This window comes from Leuresthes tenuis, unplaced genomic scaffold, assembly GCF_036924035.1.
Source record: "Leuresthes tenuis unplaced genomic scaffold, fLeuTen1.0.hap1 SCAF_21, whole genome shotgun sequence".
NCBI lineage: Eukaryota > Metazoa > Chordata > Actinopteri > Atheriniformes > Atherinopsidae > Leuresthes > Leuresthes tenuis.
In genome coordinates this window covers 243230-265720 of record NW_027325375.1, presented here as the reverse complement: position 1 = coordinate 265720, position 22491 = coordinate 243230, and the positions used below count along the sequence as shown (strand labels likewise).

General features: G+C 43.5%; 1 protein-coding gene across 1 annotated transcript; it reads left to right on the top strand.

The window, feature by feature from the left end:
• The first annotated feature begins 87 nt into the window (after positions 1 to 87).
• Positions 88 to 22445, top strand: LOC140279902 (zona pellucida-like domain-containing protein 1). Its single transcript, XM_072375124.1, is given in 12 exon segments — positions 88 to 150; positions 153 to 231; positions 520 to 633; positions 959 to 1179; positions 1663 to 1844; positions 2668 to 2740; positions 5207 to 5304; positions 20481 to 20561; positions 20651 to 20822; positions 21176 to 21278; positions 21660 to 21689; positions 22190 to 22445. Coding segments are annotated over 12 exon segments (1416 nt in total). The 3' UTR covers positions 22390 to 22445.
• Positions 22446 to 22491: the final 46 nt, after the last annotated feature.

Below are 22491 nucleotides of genomic sequence, written 5' to 3'. Positions count from 1 at the left end.
CAAAGGATTTGTATAACACATTCAGATTTGATGGACTTTCCCATGTTCACTCTGGGCAGCCGTTTTTTTTTTTAACATGTTCAGATAATGAATCTCTTATGTGTTGGATCCCTTTTCCTCCTGCTCAAGGCTCCTGTTTCCATTCGTGGGTTAGGAATGCTGTGCAGACCATTTCATCGCCTATCCCAAGCTTATGGAGAAGTGTTCACTTGTTGACTTGCAGGAAACAGGGTGAGTGGTTCTGCCTCCAGTAGAGCAACATTCAGGGAACATCCTGTGCTGCAACCTTGGTGTATTAGTCCTTTAGTTTAGCTACTTTTGAGTGAGTCTAACTATCTGTGAAGAGAAGTTTGCAACATTTTCTAATCAGGAATCTTGATAATATTTCTCTGGGACAAAACTTTACTGACATATTAAAATTGAATCTAGAATATATGTAAGAACATTCTTTGGGACTTTTGTTTTTCCTTTTTTAAATGTTAGATTTTCTGTGGCTTACATTTGATTGTTCTGTTTCAGGTGCTGAGATGGAGCTTATGTTTTTGATCTTTTTGATATTCAGTAAGACGCTTTGGGCTGGAGCTCAGTTCAATGGATACAACTGTGACGCCAACCTTCACAGCCGCTTCCCTGGTGAGGAACTCAGAAAACTGCCCACCTGTTTCAGAATGACTAAAAGGAAATGATGGATTTATGTACGTTTAATTCTTCTAAAATTAGTTACATATATGTGAGGGGAGTTTTCTAACCAGAATCTGGTTGTGGATTTAACCAAAGAAATGTATTTCTACCTGAAAGTCCAGGATAACGAGTTGTAGGGACACATTCTAATTTGCCTTTGTAACAATTCTGGATTCAGTACTTCTCATAAAGATAAAAAACTATTCAGTCTGCATAACAGTCTAGTTTTGTGACTTATTGATGGAGCTGTAATTGTGCTTGTTTGTGTATCTTTCAGCGGAGAGGGACATAAGCGCATACTGTGGGGTACAGACCATCACACTCAAGGTCAACTTCTGCCCAGTTCTCTTCTCGGGCTACACTGAAACTGACTTGGCTCTGAATGGTCGGCATGGAGATGCACACTGTAGAGGATTCATTAATAACAACACCTTTCCAACTGTCGTAATCTTTAGTATCAGCCTGGCGACGTTAGAGATTTGTGGAAATTCCCTGGTGGTAAGAAGAACAGCAATGATAGAAATAGAACATAACTGCACACTGATGGTGAAGGGTTAGGATGACAAGCTGGTAATATTGTTTTTATGGTAATTAAGACTGATAAAGAACTTAAAATAATCTTTTTAGAAAATATTCTTATTAAATCAAAGGTTAAAGATATGTAAAGCTTGTCTTGCATTACGCTGTCTGACAGAAAACTTGAAAAACATATAATAATATAAAACTGTACGGCAGGAAGATTAAGAATATTTTGCATAGTAACTAAAACAAACTGGACTTTAACAAAAGGCAACAGTTTGTAGACAAAGACAGCAGATGTGTAGTTTCTTTCCACCAGCCTGCTTTGTTCAAAGTGTTTTGATGCTCATAAGCCTGTATGGGATGGATATTTCACACCTCTGTTTGGATCCTGTAAGGCCCAGAGAGCTGAGAGTGAGCTCCAAAGAGGATGGTCACATGCACCCATGCTTTTCATTGCAGGTGTCCACAGGTCAAGGACCCAATGCTTATGGGAACCTTTCCCTGGTGCAGATTGGAAACATATCTGGGTTCATTGACACACCAGACCCCCCAACGATCATCAGCTACTTGCCAGGTTTGCTGTACAAGTTCAGCTGCAGTTACCCGCTGGAGTACCTGGTCAACAACACACAGCTGGCTTCGTAAGTCTCATCTACCTAATTGCTTTCACTTTTAAAAGGATTTGAAAGCATGACGCTGCAGAGGACCAACAAGCCATAAAAATAATTGTTGGTGGTCTTTGAAACTTTTAGATTTTTCTGTCCAAAAAGTATTTCTGGAAATGAATGGACAGACAGTCTAATAACTGGTAAAAAGGTGCATGAACTGAAGTTAAGAGAATATAATGCTAAGGATAGTATTAGGCCTGAATCAAGCTATATTTATATAAAAAACACTGATAATGTACCTTTTAATGAACTTTCTGAGGAAGCAGGTTGTAATGTAGTCAAATTTGAATCTCCCTGTGGACAGAGTGAACAATATAAGTCATGCTTAGCAATGCCTAAAACACATAGCAGCATAAAAAGTTGTTGGGTTGCATGATGGGCAGCTTTATGTTGTGACAATAAGAGTGATAATAAAAGGGGGCAGTAACAGAGTGAAAGTAAAGGGGCAAAAGTAACAGGGGGACAGTGAAAGGGGAACAGTAACAGGTTTATGTTTTTACGCTGTATTCAGACAAAAATACCGTTAAAAAATGACAAAATTAGCAAACTGAGGAGATTTTTAACTTCTCAAAGCTCTGCACATTGATGCAGTTTTAATATTGTGTGAGACGGATCTTCAGATATGGTTTTGAGATTTTTCTTTATTATCAGTTGTATATATTAGAAAATATAACATATTTTAAGAGAATTAATTTTACCCTACATGAAAACTGTAAAGGTCACCAATGTCTTTAATGTCATCTTTGGAATTTCCTTTCAAACCCCCACCCCCTCTTTTTTCTTCTCTTGACTGAAGGTCAGCAGCTGCAATATCAGTGAAGGAAAGCAACGGTACTTTCATCAGCACTTTGAATCTGCTGCTGTACAATGTAAGTTCACATCAGTGATATAATAATAAATGATATTTCTGCATGCTTTATTGCACTGAGGAGCAAACCCTCCTTAGAAAAAAATCTCTGCACTTATTTCATCTACAACTTAACCTACGTCTAACAAAGATGATCCATTCTTTTGTGGCTAAAGAAGGTAGAAAATGAAGGCTAATCCTTTCAGTGGGGAAAAATGATGGTTACATTGTTAATAATGTTAATAAACATTATGTTTATTGCCCCTTAAAGCAGCACTAGAGAAGTTTGTGAACCTTATAAGTATGTGATTGTACCTTGTTTTGAAGTACCTGGAACACCTGAGGGCTAAGATAGATAGATAGATAGATAGATAGATAGATAGATAGATAGATAGATAGATAGATAGATAGATAGATAGATAGATAGATAGATAGATAGATAGATAGATAGATAGATAGATAGATAGATAGATAGATAGATAGATAGATAGATAGATAGATAGATAGATAGATAGATAGATAGATAGATAGATAGATAGACTCTCAAAGTAAGTACTCTGCTTACTTTGGCAGATAAATGCACCTTTTAAGAAGCAGTTATTATTTCTGGAAAGCATTTATTATTATTCTGTATTTGAATTAGATATTTGTTCAGATGAGGACTAAACAATTCAAAGTATAGGACATGGACCTGAACGGACTTCTACATCTTGACTTTGGACTCAACTTGGGACTCACATGTCTTTACTTTGGACTTACTTTGTTCCCACCTCTTATAGATAGAGGTAGAACAAAACAAAAAAACAGCTAGTTCACAGAAATACCTCAAAATACTCCACAAACCAGTAGGGATTTTAACAGATATGTTATGTTATGACATATATATTATTATTATGTTATATAAATATATCTACACTTAATGATATACTATATTGTAATATATATAAAGAGGCATTTTGCATATTATTTAACATTATCCCACAGTTATTGTCCAGTTCTGTATTACTCAGACTTAATGCTCCCCCCCATACTCTGTCCTTCTGTTTCCCCTCCTCCTAGTGATGAGTTGCGATGGCATGGGGGACAAAGGAGTTTTTAAGTCTAAAGGTTCTGCTCTTTGGGAGAAGCAACCTGTCACTGAACAGGCTTCTCTTATTTGCTGGTATGCAAAGGATGACTGGCATTGTCCAAAATGGCCAACAGTTTGGCAAAGTGTTCTCTCCTCTGCAACTGCCACGAAAGAGTCCAGCTTAATGCTGACCACAGAGCCAGCCTTCCTGACCAGCTTGTCCAGCCTGGATGAGTCTTTCGGTGATGTGCTGCCACCCCAGCACACCGCTGGTTAAAAAAGGATGCTGGTAACCACAGACTGAAACATCCACCAGAGTTAAACAGATGTTAAACAATGGCAGCCTCCCCAGGAGGTACAGTCTGCTTCGGCCCTTCCTGTACAGCTGCTTTGTGTTGCTTGTCCAGTCCAGCTTGATGTCTAACCACAGCCCAGGGTACTTGTAGGTGTCTACAACCTCCACCTCCTCTCCCTCAATCTGAACTTGTCGTGGCTTAGGTTTGCACTTCTATGACTAGTCTATGACCAGCTCCTTAGTCTTTGAGGTGCTGAGCTGCAGACTGTGCGTTTGGCACCAGGCAGCAAAGTTTCTCACCAGACTCCTGTTCTCCTCTTCTTGGTCATCACTGATACACCACATGATGGCTGTGGCATCTGCAAACTTCTGAATATGACACAAGTCTGATGTGTACAGTGTGAACAGAGGAGGGGACAACACAGACCCCTGCGGTGCTCCGTGCTGCTGACCACAGTGTCAGATGGGAGGTCCATCAGGCTAACATATTGTGGTCTGTCAGTGAGGTAACTGGAGATTAAAGCAACCAGGCAGGGGTCCACTCATAATTGAATCAGTTTATCCTGAAGCTGGATGGTGTTAAAGACACTTGAGAGGTCCAGAAAATTACTCTGACCATGCCGCTTCCCTTCGATGTGTAGAGGATAGCATTCTCCCCACCAACATTTGCCCGATAGGTGAACTGTAAGGCATCCTAAGCGCGTTGCACCTGTAGATGATGAGAAAGAGCCGTTCGAATTTCTTCATCAGATGTGACATTAGTGCCGAAAGTCATTCAGCTCGCTCTGTTTTGGAACTGGAACTGGTTTGGTTTCCAGCCCCACACCACACCATTTTGCCTTCACAACGCTTGACATTTTTGTGGGCTTTACATGGTGTCTTAGTTGGCTCTTAAACATGACAAAAATTCAGATATATGACTGTATGTTTGCAGAGCTGACATGGAGATTTGGTTTTATGACACTGAGCAATGTGGTGTGTTCCTTTAAGTCATATAAAAACTTGTGATCAATTTAGTTGGGGTGCAGTTCAATGAAGTGTGGTGAAACTGAAGAAATCACAGACAATGGGGGGGGTGAGAAATTTAACAAACATGCTTAAATGTTATTATGATTTATGTATAGGACTCATCGTACATTCAACAGCTGTCCATCCCAATGGCAGGACTTACCCTGAAGACACGGGTGTTTGCAGCTGTTAAAGCCACTAACTTGGATAGGAGGTATTCAATCAACATCAAGCTGTTTCATCTGAATACCAAAGTATATATAATTGTCTGCATTTATGTTGCTGGCTAATGTTTGTCCATTTTGATCTCCATAATACTGTAACAGTAGTTGCTCCCCCAGAGTTAACATAAACTATTTGAAATGCAAAAGAGGCATTAAACATCAATATTTACCTAAAGACTATTTACCCAATTAGGTCCTGCAGTTCCTGCTGTTGATACATAGAGGGCAGAGCTTCACCATGTGAAAGCCTGATCTAAAGTTGAATTTTCAAATCCTTTTTGAGGAACCTTTTGGGGGGGGCACAAGGAACCGATGAGACAGAGAACCTCCCATGGGCCAGACTGAACTGGCAGAAGGACAGGCGGCAAAGTGGATAAGCAGAACCGGTGAGGCAGACAAGCAGGCACTACTTCAGGCAAAGATTCAGGCACAAACTCAGACAGAGGGTAAAGCTGAAGTGAAGTCTCTGACGAAGGCTGGGCCTGAAAAGAAGTCTCTGATGAAGCAAAGGCCCGAGAGCTGGTCGACGCAACAGCTGAAGTGAACCTAGGGAGACACCATCCCGACAGAAACTAGCTGGGGTGATCAGCTCGACACCGTTGTCTCTACCCTACCCTACCCTACCCTACCCTACCCTACCCTACCCTACCCTACCCTACCCTACCCTACCCTAACCCTACCCTAACCCTACCTTACCTTACCCTACCCTACCCTACCCTACCCTACCCTACCCTACCCTACCCTACCCTACCCTACCCTACCCTAACCTTCCCTACTCTAACCTTCCCTACCCTACCCTACCCTACCCTACCCTACCCTACCCTACCCTACCCTACCCTAACCTTCCCTACCCTAACCTTCCCTACCCTAACCTTCCCTACCCTACCCTACCCTACCCTACCCTACCCTACCCTACCCTACCCTACCCTACCCTACCCTATCGTACCCTACCCTACCCTACCCTACCCTACCCTACCCTACCCTACCCTACCCTACCCTACCCTACCCTACCCTACCCTATCGTACCCTACCCTACCCTACCCTACCCTACCCTACCCTACCCTACCCTACCCTACCCTGCCCTGCCCTGCCCTACCCTACCCTACCCAGCTTGCAACGATGGACCTGCATGAAGTCTGAAGAATGGCATTGACTGGCCTGAGACAACCATGTCTCACAGCAAGGGAAAGAGCCTCCTTAAAGCAAAATCTGCAACCAGACAGCTGCTACTGGTTTTCCTGAGTGCCTGGAGGAAGCACCTGGAGTAATTCCCTCACCATCAAAAACATCGTCCAGGGAGGGTTAGACTGGGCTGACATGGAAGGATAAGGTTCCTCACACCTGCCACATGTTGAACCTCTTCTGGTCCACCGTGGCTTTGTCAGGCCCCACTGTTCCTTCCAAAGTTTTCAATCATCCTTAACTGAAAAGGCAACAAAGTGGTGGCTATATCGGTGAGACCTCTGAATGCGTAGGCACTGCTCCTCACCTACCAGGCAGAATTGCAGAAGAAGATGTTAACCACTATGCATGTGAGTGACATTTATACATTATCAGTGAACCTGTCATGGATGCAGTTTTCAAAGGGACGGTCTAACCTTAACCTTGTTTTTACGCCAAAGTTTTGAACCCAATGCTGTAGCAAACAGGTGTAGGCTTGGGTCCGAGTTTTGGGCGCACCTGTGTGGTGACGTGCACTGATTGGGTCTCGTGGTGTTAGTGGCGGTGATTTTAATATCACCTGTTCACTCGTGAGCAGAGTTAGTAGTGAGCGGGTGATGGGGGAAAGCCTACTTTGCTGACCGCTTAACGGTTCTGTTTATGTTTCTGTATTTATCAGACGTTTTTATCCAAAGCAACTTACAAATGAAGATATAACAGCTTTATAAAAAGCTAACAATAAGCTCCATAGAAGGAACCCAGGAGTCCGACTCTGTCAGAGGGGACAGAGTAGAGATAGGGTGCAGGCATAGAAGGAAGAGCAGAAAGATAAAGAGATAGAGGGGGTAGGGAAGTACAAGGTAAGTGCTGGGATAGGAGATGCTCTCTGAAGAGCTGGGTTTTCAGGAGCTTCTTGAAGATAGACAGGGACGCCCCTGTTCTGGTAGCGCTCGGTAGGTCATTCCACCATCGTGGGACGACACATGAACAGAGTTTGGATTGTCTTAGGCGTGGTGTAGGAGCTGCTAGACGACAATCCTGGGACCAACGGAGGGACCCAGTTGGGACAGAAGCCTTTGCAAGAGCATTCAAGTAGATGGAGCCGTTCCATTAAGCTCTTTGTAGCTAACATCAGGGACTTGAATCTGATGCTGATTACTGATGTAATCAGCAGTTACTGATGTGAGCGCTTGAGCGTGGATTAACGATTGGATACTGAAAGATTGGATTGGTTTTTGTACAGCTAACATCAGGCTACAGCTTCTCCTAATCAGCTGCTGGGCAACTTGGGATATTGGCAAACAGTCGTAAATATTTGTCAGCACAGCCTCCCACAGCGGTATGTAACCTGGGTTTGCTTTATTCTGGGTCTGCTACTGCTTGTTAGAACACAGTTTGATTGTGGCTACCGCTGTTCAGAGTTGTGTGTAGGCTTGAAGTTCTCTGGGAATTTGGCGTGTGTGTTGTGGGTCTGTGTGAAATCAGCAAACTTTTAAGAAATTGCTGCTGCTAATGAAGTTTCCTTTACATTGTCTTGAATTCTTAAAATGAATCGGTTGCAAGCTGTCTGTCGTTGGAAAATCCAAACAGAATAAAAGATCAATTGTCCCGAGAAAGCTCTTGCAAACAAAATCAAAACCATCTAAGCAGAACAAAAAAAGTACGTAAAGAAAATTAAAGTTGTAATTGCGTCTCTCAGAGAACTGAAAGATGACAAAAATGATTCACAGGTTGAATCACAGCTTGATGAAATAACACATCTGTTTAAGAGTTCCAGTGTATTGCTCTTTGTTGCCTTTTATTCCACTTGATGAGAAAGAAAGATAAGCTAAATACATGGTTCTCAAGCATCATTAAGTACAACAAAGGTTTTATTGAGGATGTTAAAAAGACTTTCTGAAGCTGATAAATGTCCCAGAAGGCCATCTTCTGGCTTGGTGCCATCTCAAGAAAATACATTAGAGGGAGACGTGGAATCTCAAGACCACATTGGAAAGCAAACTCAATTGTCTCTTAATCTTCAGCGTGATGTTCATGATGATGTGCTTCCATCTGACAGTGTATCAAAACAAGGCAGTAGGTCAAGCTCAAAGGTATCATCACCTTCTTCTGCACGTCTCAGGGCTGAAGCCAACATGGCTACCCTTCTATGTTCAAAGAAAAACACAAATGAGGAAAAAGGAAGAACAACTTCAGCTTGAAGCTGACATATCTGCAACTGTTGCAAAGGTGAATGTGCTGAGAGCTGGATCCACTGTGCGGAGTAACGCTTTACAGAAATCCAATGGAATGGAATCGTATTAAAACAAAAAGGAAACTGTTGAAATCCTTACTGCTGATGCAGAGACCTTTCTTCCACAGATACTTAACGTGAATACAGATGGGAAATACAATTACTGGAAATACAGAGCTAAATTAAAAATGGGATAAGCCTTCTGATCCTTTAAGATCATGTGGCGCAATCCCATGTTTGCCACTGCAACAAGCTGCTTGCAACCAATGAAAATCTGTTGTCCATTGTGGAGAGACAAAATTAATTAACAACTATATTGGTCCATCAAAAAAGTCTTTCATCAGTGTCTAAACGAGAAATTCCAGTCTTTGATAGCAACCCTCCCCACTTCCATGCTTTTATGAGCTTGTTTGAACTGGTCATAGAAGCAAAGACCCACAATGCTGATGACTGCCTGCATTACCTTGCACAGAACTCCAGGGGGCATGTGTCTGATGGTGCCAGATATGTAAAAGCAAAGACTCTGCTGTATGATCATTTTGGAAATCATTGCATATGCTTATCTGAACAAAATCCACCCTTGACCATCAATTAAATCAGAAGATGGAAAGGCTCTTCAGGCTCTACTGTCTGTTCTTACGTGGTGTTGCAATGCGATGAAAGAGGTTCACTGACTCTCTGATTTAAACACACCTGCCAGTATGCTCATTGTGCTTAAAAGGCTGCCATATAAGTTGAAAGACAAATGGCGAACAGGAGCATGCGACATCCAGGAGAGGCAGCATCAGAGAGCTACATTCGTTGACGTTGTCTTATTTCTTGAGCGTCAAGTTAAAATTGCCACAGATCTTGTCTTTGGAAACCTATGTGAAACTCCACCAACACATCTAACAACCAAGGACAGTGATGGAGGGAGACATTCTCCTCATCCAAGGGCTAAAGGAAGTAATTTTGGCACAACTATCGGTGCTATTGAGAGGAAGAATCAAGCAGAGGCTCAAGATCGTCACACTTTTGTGAGGAAAGAATAGCATCTGTTTTGGCTGCTTGTATACTGGGGACATCAGCAAATAATGTAGGAAATGCCTTTCATGCAAAATCTGTGGTTTCAGCCATCCAAGTATGCTCCACATCCACCATGGGCAGAAGACTGAGGTCAAACCTGACACCGAGGCCTGTTACAGTCCAGACTTGTGTTCTTACTGGGGACGGTGAACGAGTCTGTAAAGCTTGCCATCGTACCAGTCAAAGTCAAATCAAAGAAAGGCCAAATAACTATGGAAACGTATGCCTTCCTGCACCTGGGGAGTCCAGCGTCCTTTTGTACAATGGGTCTCATGGACAAGCCGAATCTCACTGGGAGGATGAGCATGCCCAGAGTCTTGGAACCTCTGGGGGTCGTCCGGAGTGTAGGTAACGGGCCTTTTGCCATTAAGACTGTGCTCGGTTGGACAGTGAATGGGCCACTTGACAGAGAATGCTGCAGAAAGCCGGGTGTCAATCGACAGTCACCACCAATAGCATTTCTGCTGTTTTGCTCGACAAATTCTAGAGGCAGCAGTTCAAGATGGACTTCCCTGAGAACAGCCATGATGAGCAACTGGGGCTATCAAGGGGAGATTCCAAGTTCCTGAAGTTGGCCAGGGACACCATGACCCTGAGTGACAGGCACTACAGCATTGCCCTGCCTTTAAGGGACCAAGACATAAGAATGCGTGAGAGCTGTGTGATTGCGGAACAACGGACCTAATCCTGGTTTCACCTGGTCAGGGTAATGAGATAGATCCTGAGGTTCATCGCAGAAAGAACAAGGCACATCTTCAGTCGGCATCTGATGCAACTCATTGTAAGGGCGCTCATCAGGGTTGAGTCCTGTAATGGCTTTCTCTCATTGGGAGAGATTAAGGATGCTGAGATGCAAATAATAACCTTCTGTCAGCAGAAAAGGTATGCTGAAGAAATCTCCTGCCTCCAAAGGGAGAGGGTGTGAAACGAAGCAGCCACATATATAAATTGAATCCTCTGGAGGATGCTGTTCTGCGAGTTGGCGGACATCTTAGTAGGGCCATTTTGTCAGAAGATCCTGCTATAATCGCTAAAGATCTTCACATTTCTAACCTCATTTTACAGCATATCCATAAAGAGGTTGATCATGGTGGTAGGAACCACATCCTCTGAAGACTGCATCAGACAAATTGGATTCCTTGTGCAGGCACTTTGATAAGGAACATTATGTCAAGGTGTGTGGTCTGCAGACGGCTTCATGGAGCGGTCGACCAGCAGCAGAGTGACCCCAGAGAAACCTTCCTTTAGCTTTGTTGGAGTGGACTATTTTCGGCCATTTGAAGTAAAGCATGGGAGAAGTCTTGTGAAGCTGTATGGAGTTGTCTTTACGTGTTTGGTGATTAGAGATGTACATATTGAGGTTGCCTCATCGCTTGACACTGACTCTTTCATTCATGCCTTACACCGTTTTGTTGCAAGACAGGGTCAGGTTCAAGAGCTGCATTCCAACAATGGTACCAACTTTGTGCACCCAGAGCGAGGGCTGAGACGAGCCATGGAATCAGGAAAAGGTCCTCAGCTACATCTTACAGACACAGCAGTTGGATGAGGGGTTACTCCAAACCGCCCTTTGTGAAGTGGAGTCAATCCTCAACAGTAGACCCATTACACAGGAATCCACTGATCCAAATGATTTGGAAGCTTTAACAACGAACCACCTCCTCCTTTTCAAGTCCAAGTTTCAAGTCTGTTCCAAAAAATTATCTCTATACACGTAAGAGATGGAGACAGGTCCAATACATATCTGATCTGTTCTGGAAAACATGGATTAAAGAATGTTTGCCACAACTTCGACTGTGCCAGAAATGGACGTGGATTAAACGCAACTTCATTCCTGGAGCTGTGGTCCTCATTGTGGATAACTTTGCACCTCGCGGTTCCTGGATCATTGGCAAAGTCGCAGCAGCTGTGCCAGACAGGAAAGGGCTTGTACTTCAGGTCTGGATTAAGACCCCAACCAGCCTTGTCTGTAGACCTGTCACAAAGATATGCCTTCTTCTGGAGGCCTCTGACCCATAACATCTCTGAATCAACTTGATGTTACTACAACTTGAGGTTGACAATGTTACCAGACATGTCACAGACTGACTTGATATCTAGGCTAAGTGCTGGTAACCTCTGGCCTATGACTGACAAGAAGAAGAGAAAATTACCTTGATGGACCTTTGAGTGCATTGTACTGCCTCGTAGAGAATATGTGATGTAATGCGTTGTGATGTATTTTATGGCCCGGGTTATGGTGTTGGATGTGTAATTATTACTCTATAATGTTGTAATAATTAGGGGCCTGAATGTAGCAGACAGGCGTAGGCTTTGGTTTTGGGTGCACCTGTATGGTGATGTGCTCTGATTGAGTCACATGGTGGTAGTGACTGTAATATCACCTGTTCATTCGCAAGCAGAGTTAGTAGTGAGCGGGTGATGGGGGAAAGCCTACTTTGCTGACCGCTTAATGTTTAGTTGTTGATGTGAACGCTTGCCATTTTAATACCACCGAGACAAAAGAGCTGGTGGTGGATTTCCACAGGAGGAAAGCTGCCCCTACACCCATTTCCATCAACGGGGAAACTATGGAAGTGGTCCAGGATTACAAACCTGGACAACAAACTGAACTGAGCCAAGAATACGGAGGCTGTGTACAAGAAATGGACTTGTATAACGCTTTTCTAGTCTAGCTGACCACTCAAAGCGCTTCACTACATGCCGCATTCACCCCACTCACATACACTCATACAGCACGTCTTAAGATTCATAACTACGTGCTTTTCTAATCATTCATACACACATTCATACCCCCAATGATACACTGGGGGGGGCAACGTGGGGTTCAGTGTCTTGCCCAAGGACGCTTTCATGTCAGCGTCCTGACATGTATTCTGGGGAAGCCAGAGTCGAACCACGACCTTCCAATTGGTGGGTGACTGCTCTTCCTCCTGAGCTACAGCCGCCCTTTGAGAAGGGCCAGAGTCGGCTCTATTTCCTGAGGAGGCGCTGGTCTTTCAATGTATGTAACATCATGCTGAGGATGTTCTACCAGTTGGTGGGAGCCAGTGCCATCTTCTTTGGTTTGGTGTGCTGGGGCAGCAGGCTGAGGGCAGCAGGCTGAGGGCAGCAGATGCTGACAAGATCATCAGGAAGGCTGGCTCCGTCCTGGGGGTACAGCTTAACTCTTTGTTGGTAGTTTCTGAGAGGAGGATGCTGTGTAAACTGCAAAACAACACTCACCTTCTCCACCAGGTGCTTACGTCTCAAAGAAGCACCTTCAGCAACAGACTCATTCCACGCATTTGTAAGACAGAACGCCAGAGGAAGTCCTTTCTGACACTGGCCATCAGACTGTTTAATTAATCTACCTGAGGTCAGATGCCAAATGTCATTTTACCCAATGCCCCTTTATCTCACTTTATACAATGTCACTTTCTCCAAATCACTTGTTTGTATGTATGCGAAATTGCACACTGCACAGATTGTATTCAGTTACTTGTGTTATTTTATGTTAACTTTATTTTATTTTATTACTTTCCCACTTTCCCTTGGGATAAATAAAGCTTCTTGAATCTTGGCGCTTTGGTTTGCTAATGTGAACGCTTGTGGATTAACGACTGGATACTGGAAGATTAGATTTAAAATAAAGTATCCTCAACTACAGCTTGGACTTGCATTTATGTACAGCTAGCAGGTCGGGCTACAGTTTCCCCTATTCAATACATATCGTCCCACTGAGCTGTCTATCCTCCACCCTTTACCTCTGAATACGCTCTGTCTGGTGCGGGCGTTATGCATTTATGTTGATAGAACAACTGGATTCAGGCATTCAGAGCAGCTGTTTGTGTCATAGCCTACACCAATTGGGGGAAGCCTTTCACGATTATTGTAACTATTGTAAAACATTTGAGGTCAGACTCTGATGTTGGACAGAAGGCCGAGCTCTCAGTCTCTGCTCTAATTCATCCCAAAGGTTTTCTATTGGGTTGAGGTCAGGACTCTATGCAGGACAGTCAAGTTCTTCCACACCAAACTGGCTCATCCATGTCTTTATGGACCTTGCTTTGTGCTCTGGTGTGCAGTCATGTTGGAGCAGGAAGGGGCCATCCCCAAACTGTTTCCACAGAGTTGGGAGCATGAAATTGTTCAAAATCTCTTGGTTTGCTGAAGCATTCAGAGTTCCTTTCACTGGAACTAAGGGGCCAAGCCCAGCTCCTGAAGAACAACCCCACACCATAATCCCCCCTCCACCAACCTTTACACTTGGCACAATGCAGTCAGACAAGTACCGTTGTCCTGGCAACCGCCAAACCCAGACTCGTCCATTAGACTCCAAGGTGGAGAAGCGTGATTCGTCACTCCAGAGAACGAATCTCCGTTTCTCTAGAGTCCAGCGGCGGCAGCTTTACACCACTGCATCCAACTCTTTGCATTGCACCTGGTGATGTATGGCTTGGATGCAGTTACCATGGAAACCCATTCCATGAAGCTCTCTGCACACTGTTCTTGAGCTGATCTGAAGGCCACATGAAGTTTGGAGGTCTGTCGCGATTGACTGTAGAAAGTTGGCGACCTCTGCGCACCTCAGCATCTGCTGACCCCGCTCTGTCATTTTATGTGGCCTACCACAGCTGAGTTGCTGTTGTTCCCAATCACTTTCACTTTGTTATAATACTCACCTGCAAGCTCAGCTGCAGCTCATTCCCTGCAGTTTATCGGCCCCGTATAGAAGCCTCTCCAGCACTCTCACCTTTGCCAGATTGTTCCAGCGTTCATCACCTGCCTTATCTTGGTGCTGACTCTGCCTGTCTCTGACCTGCCTCCCGGTAAACTTACCTGCCTTCTGTCTGAAGATCTGTTGCTTTCTTGCTGGTATGAAAATAAAAGTCATTACCAACTGTTGCTGATTTTCAGAGTGCTGCTTTTGGGTCCAAAATACACCTGCAACAGGTCAGAGCCAGGTCAGGCCGGCGATTCACCAGGCAGAGGTTGCACTGCATAGCAGGGCCTCAAATACGTTGGGCTCTTGGAGGTGGTGTTGCACCCAGGGAACCTTCAGGTCCCTTTCCTCTTTGGGAAACAGGGTTGGTTGGTAACCCTGTGAGGCCTTGAAAGGTGATAGTCCAGTGGCAAAAGAAGTGAGAGTGTTCAATCCATATTCAATCCAATCCAAATGTCGGCTCTCGGAGGAAGGGTTGTTAGCAGTAACACAGCAGAGAGCAGCCTCAAGCTCCTGATTGAGCCGTTCAGTCTGCTCGTTGGATTTGGGGATGATAACCATAGCTTAATGAGACCTTAGCTCTCAGAGCAGCACAGAACAATCGCCATACCTGTTAGATGAATTGGGACCCCGGTCGGACACCACTTCTGAAGAAATACCATCAAGGCAGAAAACACGATTTACTGATTTACTTGCAGATCTGCAGTATCGGAGGATGATGGCAGTTTATTTAAGGGAATGACATCAGCACCCTTAGTAAAACAGTCGATAATGGTGGTTTTACCTTATGAGGGAGGTAACCAGGGCCGATCAGGATGTCCAGAGGCTGCAAAAGTCCTGGTGGTCGGTTGCTGCTTTTACTCCTTGGAGCAGCCAGAGACATACTCTCAGAAATATCGCTGAAGAAGAGTGATGGAGTGGTGTATTCCTGGATGACAAGCAAACCTGAAGGTGTGAGCCCACTGGAGGATGGTGGAGCGGGCTGGTGAGGGGACGAACCGACGACCGAAATGTTCACAGCCAGGATCCGGGTCCGAGGTGAATCCCCACCAAAACTGGTGTTCGATCTGCCACACCATACCAGGAGAATCCAGGTTTGTTCCACTGACTTCTCTTCTTTGGCAAACTGTCGAGACATGGCATGGAGAAAGTGAAACGACCAAAAAACAAAGACCAATGGGCCTAACGGGACTTTACCCTCTTTTTAGCTCCCTCTAACCAATGCCTCCATTCCTCTAAAGCTAGTTTGATCACTAAGAATTCCTGATTACCCACAACATATTTTTGTTCAGGCAACGGACAGTCATCGGGAGAATAATGCACAGGGGTGTGCCTTACCCTCTGATTCAGACATCTGGGACAATGCTGTCCCAACACAAGAATCCATCCATCCATCCAGCTGGACGGGGAACAGCTGGACAAGGTTGGGCTGAATGAAGATGGGAGCAGTGGTGAATCTGTCCTTGAGCTATTAGAAAGCTAGGTCAGTTTCAGGGGTCCAGTGAAAAGTGGTCTTAACGGGGATTAACTCGGTTAGAGGAGATCCAATGATGCTATAGTTTGGGAAACCAAGAAATCTTTGTAATTGCTTCAGGTGACTCCTCAGCCACAGCCTTTATCTAGTCTGGGTCCGTCTTCCCCTACCGGCCCTGGAAGATGTATCTGAGGAAGGTGACTGAAGATGCGCAGAATTCACATTTCTCTGCACTGATGAAGAGGCGCTTTTCCAGGAGTCTTTGGAGGACCTTTCGGACATGTTGTCTGTGCTCTGCGGGAGACTTGGAAAAAATCTAAATATCATCGACGTAAACAAACACAAACAGCTTTAAATCATCTCTCAGATTGTCATTTATGAGAGCTTGAAAAACTGCAGTGTTGTTTGTGAGGCTGAAAGGCATGACCAGGTATTTGAAGTGAACTAAAGGTGTGTTGAAGGCCGTCTTCCATTCATCTCCCTCACAAATTCTGACCAGGTGGTAAGCGCTGTGGAGATCTAGTTTGGTGAAGATGTTTGCCCCCTGGATAGGTTGAAAGGGAGACGATATGAGTGGCAGAGGATATTTGTTTTTGATGGTAATAGTCAATGCACCATCTTCTGAAAAGATAAAAACCCCTGCTCCTGCAGGTAAAGAGGATGGCCTAATGATCCCTACTGCTACAGACTCATGAATGTAGTGTTCCATGGCCTCACACTCGGGGGGCGAGACTAATTGTATAGTCAACTGGAAGGCAGGATGCTCCAGGCAGGGGGTCTATGGTCCAGTCATAGGGATGGTGAGGAAGCAATGACAAGGCCCTGTTTTTACTGAAAACCGTGCCATGGTCACGATATACAGTGGGAACCCAAGAAAAATTTACCAGAAGAACTGAGGTATCTGATGGGGGTGACTGGAAGACTGGGGGTCTGATCTGAGACAGTTAAAAAGACTAAATAGACCCCAGCCTTTAATATGGCGGTCCGACCAAAGAATGTGTGGATTATGTAGCGCTAACCAGGGATAATCAAGTATTAATGACTCTAGAGACAGGGAACAGGAGGAACTCAATTAGTTCACAGTAGTTTCCAGAAACAGTTAAAGTGATGGGTTTGGTTTTATGAGTTATGGTGTTTAATATACCTCCATCCAAAGCTGAGACCATGATAGGTGAAGGGAGGGGCTCCAGGTGCAAACAAAGCTGAGAGGCCACACTAGGGTCCAGAAGGTTTTGTTCTGCTCCAGAGTCCACTAAAGCGAGAAGTTGTCAGTTATGTTACCAAGTTGGACGGTCATGGTTAGAGTAAAGCGAGGAGGAGTTTCGTTCTCTGTTCCGACCACCAATAATCCTGCCTCTACTTGTGGGCTTTGTCTTTTGGCTGCACTGGCAGGTGGACATGTAGTTCCCCTCATAACTGCAAAAGATGCACTCGTTAGCCTTCGGTGAACTTGCTCCTCAGGTTCAAGTCTCACTCGACCCACCTGCATGGGCAGTTTCCTCAGAGGAGGATGACACCAGCATGGCAGATCCAGTGGTACGTAGGGAAGAGGGCACATTGTGGGAATACCACTGGGGTGATGGTTGAAGGGGATGGAAGACCCTCTCCTTTCTCTGTTCAACTAGCCGGCTGTCAATAGGAATTACCACGGTAACAAGATCCTCAAAGGAGGCTGGATTTTCTCTGGAAGCTTGCTGGTCCTTCAGTTGGTCGTTCAATGCATTTAACAGGACTCCCTGGAAGGCATTGGACGGTCACCCCATTTCTGCAGCTGAGATGCAGAAGTCAATAACGAACTCCAGTACTGACTGATTTCCTCGTTTTAAATTCAATAGTTGCTTGGCTGCATCAACCTCACGAAGAGGGTGGTTCTCCTCAACTTCACCCGAAAAGAGGTAAAAGGAAAAGAGTCAATAAACTGAAAATCGAAAAAAGGCTACAGCCCAGTCCAGTACTTTATCCTGAAGCAATTCAATTTAATTCAGTTCAGTTTATTCAGATAGCATCAAATCACACCAAAAGTTGTCTTGTGAAACTTCACTGATATATTCCAATTCATTGTAATCAAATCCATCCATCCATCCATTTTCTATACCGTCAATCCATCGGTCTGGGAAGCGGGTGGGCTGGAGCCTATCCCAGCAGTCATTGGGCGAAAGGCGGGGTGTAATCAATTCCAATTAATTCAATTTAAAATTAGTGCAAAATAATGAAAAAAATTATAAAGCCTATTCAAAGCACAATTTCCTACCTAAGGAAACCAACAGATTGAATCAAAACATCTTTTTGGTCCGTCTTCAACGTGCCTGAGGCGACTGTGGAGAGAAACAACACCCTTTTAACAGGAAAAAACCTCTGGCAGAACCAGAACCAGGAAGGGCGGCCATCTGCCTCGACCAGCTGGGGTTTGATTGGAGAGAAAAGAGTGGACAACAGGAAGCAAAACACCAGTCAAAGGATACCTGTTGGAACAGGGAAACAAGTTAATAACCACAGTAGTGTCACATGTACATAATGTCATATGAGGACATAAAAGGGGGAAGAAAGAGAGCAATGTGAGGAAAGGTGCATCATGGGAGCTCCCCCAGCAGTCTAAGCCTATAGCAGCAGAACTATGGGATGTTTCAGGCTCACCTGAGCCATCCCTAACTATAAGCTTTATCAGAAAGGAAAGTTTCAGCCTGATCTTAAAGGTAGAGAGGGTGTCTGCTTCCTGAAGCCAAACTGGCAGCTGGTTCCACAGAGAGGGGCCTGATAACTGAAGGCTCTGCCTCCCATTCTGCTTTTAGGGCCTGATAACTGAAGGCTCTGCCTCCCATTCTGCTTTTAGGGGCCTGATAACTGAAGGCTCTGCCTCCCATTCTGCTTTTAGGGGCCTGATAACTGAAGGCTCTGCCTCCCATTCTGCTTTTAGGGGCCTGATAACTGAAGGCTCTGCCTCCCATTCTGCTTTTAGGGGCCTGATAACTGAAGGCTCTGCCTCCCATTCTGCTTTTAGGGGCCTGATAACTGAAGGCTCTGCCTCCCATTCTGCTTTTAGGGGCCTGATAACTGAAGGCTCTGCCTCCCATTCTGCTTTTAGGGGCCTGATAACTGAAGGCTCTGCCTCCCAGTCTGCTTTTAGGGGCCTGATAACTGAAGGCTCTGCCTCCCATTCTGCTTTTAGGGGCCTGATAACTGAAGGCTCTGCCTCCCATTCTGCTTTTAGAAACTCTGGGAACCACAAGGAAACCTGCAGCCTGAGAGCAAAGTGCTCTGCTGGGGAAATATCCAACTGTGAGATCTTTAAGATGTGATGGAGCTCGGTCATTAAGAGCTTTATAACATGTTGAAGTGTCTGTAACAGAATGCTGTGATCGATCGTATCAAATGCAGCACTGAGATCCAACAGGACAGACAATAAGCAATCCTATGACATCGGAAATCTTGGAGGAGTTGGTGGAAAAAGACTGTGGGGAGTGGGTACCGAAGCAAGAAACCACCACACTTGGTGATGAGAAAGGAAGCGTCACACAAGACTAGCTCAGGTGGGACACCAAGGCTGGCTGAAGTAGAGCTGGTGGTTTGGCTGGCAGTAGAGTTCCTGGTAGAGAAGCAGACGGATGGTTTAGTCGTTGGTTATTGGAACCAGAGAACGTAGCACTGTCTCATTCTCTCTGAGCATGACTTCCTGTTTCCTCAGAGCGTAAAGCCACTGAGTCCATCTAACGCCTTCCAGCATAAAAACTGTCTGAGAAATGAATCTGTACAAACTATTCTACAGAACTGACAGTCAACTAATCGGTTTAGAGCAAACTGATCTGAGCTTTCAGGCTCTGCGAAGCTTATATTCGCATAACTGCCCTTTTATTGATCTAATGTTAATGTTCTAATGTTGATCAGCATATGAATATATTTTATTTGTAATAATAACTGTATCTGATGTGTTATTTCCACAAACACCTTCCACTGCCTGGTTCGAAATGAGTGATCATACTTCTCAGATTGCAGCTCGTACTTCACTGTCATTGGAAAAAAATAGTAAATATACATAAAGTTAATTAAAATAATGGATACAACTCGATTCTCATTATAAAGTAAACTGCACACTAAATCACAATCGTTACTCTGGATATTGACAGTTACTGAGATATCAGGCAAGAAGCACTTTAATGAGAAGACATACCTTCAAATCTAAACTGATCATATAACACTACGCAATCGAGCTAAAACATCAACGTTAAATCTGCACAATTTTTGATGAATGGAACATTTTAAATGTTCAAAGAGTTTAAAACAAACCTAAATAAAAGCAGTGTATAATCATAAGTATAATAATAAATCATTGGTCTTTGTGTTGAAAGCTTCTTCTTCCTCAATGGCTTCTTATGACACATGAAAGATTATGTGTTTGGTTTAAATGTAACTCTTCCAATGAGAGAAAATTCAGACAAATTTACAGTTCCCCATTTTAAAAAAGCAGTATGTAAAGGTAGCATAACAACATATTTCTACCAGCTGAAAACTCAATATCTTTTATGTTAAATAGATGGAACGTTCTCATGGATTACTGTTACACGACACCCTCTGGAAACCCCAACGATGACCTGCGCTATGACCTCTTCTTTAGGTAACTCCACAGATTTAGTAACAATTCAGGTCAATTTTTCTCTTGCTTTCCTTTCCAGTTACACTCTAATTGTTTTCTTTTTGATCCAGCTGTGAAAAAGACCCCCAGACCACAGTCTTTGAAAATGGGAAGAGCCAAATGGGGCGCTTTGCCTTTGAAGTATTTCGCTTCATAAAGCACAAGAATCAGAAGATGTCCACGGTCTTTCTGCACTGTGTTACCAAGCTGTGTCGGGGAGATGACTGTCTGATGCTCATGCCAGTGAGATTAACCACTGACTGTTGGATTAGAATATAACTCAAATGTGTTGAGCTGTTTTCTCCATAGCTTCATGAAGAAAACAGCTGAATAATATAAATATATAGAAATTACCTGCTTAGTTTCCTGTTAACATGACATGAGTTTTACACAAGTGTTGAAATGTTGAATCATGTGACTAAATATTTCTCTTCCTTGTCTTAAGATGTGCTTTTTTTAATTATATATACATAAGAATACATTAATATATTAAGAGTAAAGGGTCATATTAACCATAAAATGTTGCCTTGAATATTTGTAATGAGAAAGATCACTAAATAATACTTTTCTGACACTTTATCTCTCTCTGCTGTCAGATTTGTGGAAGCAGGAAAAAGCGAGATGTCTCAGAGGGAAAGGAATCAAAAGGTTCGTCTGGAAATGCCGTTCTGACTGCTGGGCCTATCGTCACACGAATTGGTACGGTTGGATTATTTTTTCTCTACTCTAAATTCTTCTTCTTTAAGTCTGTATCCCACCAACCTCACCTTCATGACAATATCCAATATATATACCCTATCCAAGCAGAAGTGTAACTGGAAAGCTTTCTCTCCCAACATGAAACACCCATTTGATAACATAAAGCAGCATCATCACCCCTTTTAAAGGAGAAGTTCGTTTTTTTGTTTATGTATTTTCTGGATTAATGGGTTAATCCAGAAATCCCTTAAAGATTACACACACACACACACATATATATGTAATTATTATATATATATACATGATTATTATATATATATATTTATCTATAATACTGTGGTTGAAATTGAAATGCCATTATGTTGTCTTTATTTTTCACAGATGAAACACCAACCAATAACTCCCATCTAGGTAAGCCCTCACATTCTTTCCATAATGTGAAATGGCATCTTAAAAGGAAAAATTACTTTTTGATCATAAAACCAATTCTGAAATGAATATAAACATTAAAATAAAAGAATTTGTCTTTACGGTTGTTCTGTACATATTTTGTTCTGTAGATTTAATTAACCTTTTTTCACAGTTTGCCATTTCTAATAATACTTACCACCTATTTTACCACAATAATCACCTCTGAAAACTTTCACACAACATAATGCACATAGTTGTGGGGAAAATATGTTATTTCTGTGGTCAAAAAGTGGTTGTTGTGAGTTAAATGGAAATAAATCTCCTCTGCTGGGATCTTTCTTGCCCTTCATGGTTAGGGATAGATGTTATTTGATTATTACTATAGATTTTAAGTAATGTTTCTTATGTAAAAACAGAATTCAGTTAAAATAACTGGACAAATTTACCATGAATTTACCAGCAAACATTGAAAAACACGTGAATTGTTTCTGTTTCTTCAGGCCATATGAAAACTCCAGCGTTTCAGATGAACACAGTGACCACCATCCTAATCTCAGGAATGATCATCCTGGGCATCCTGGGAGTTTGCTTCTTCATCTTCTCCCTCACCCTCTTCAGAGGCAAGAGTTCTCATGTCAGCAGTGTCTCTGGCATCCGCAACCCGGCCTTCAACCAAGCGCCTGACTACAGCGCCCAGTAGGCCCGATTCCCAGTGATTAGACCAGTGACTTAGAAACCTGATAAAATGTCTGAACAATGAGCATTAGCGTAGCGTTACAGCGAGGCAGCTGTATGGTGTCAT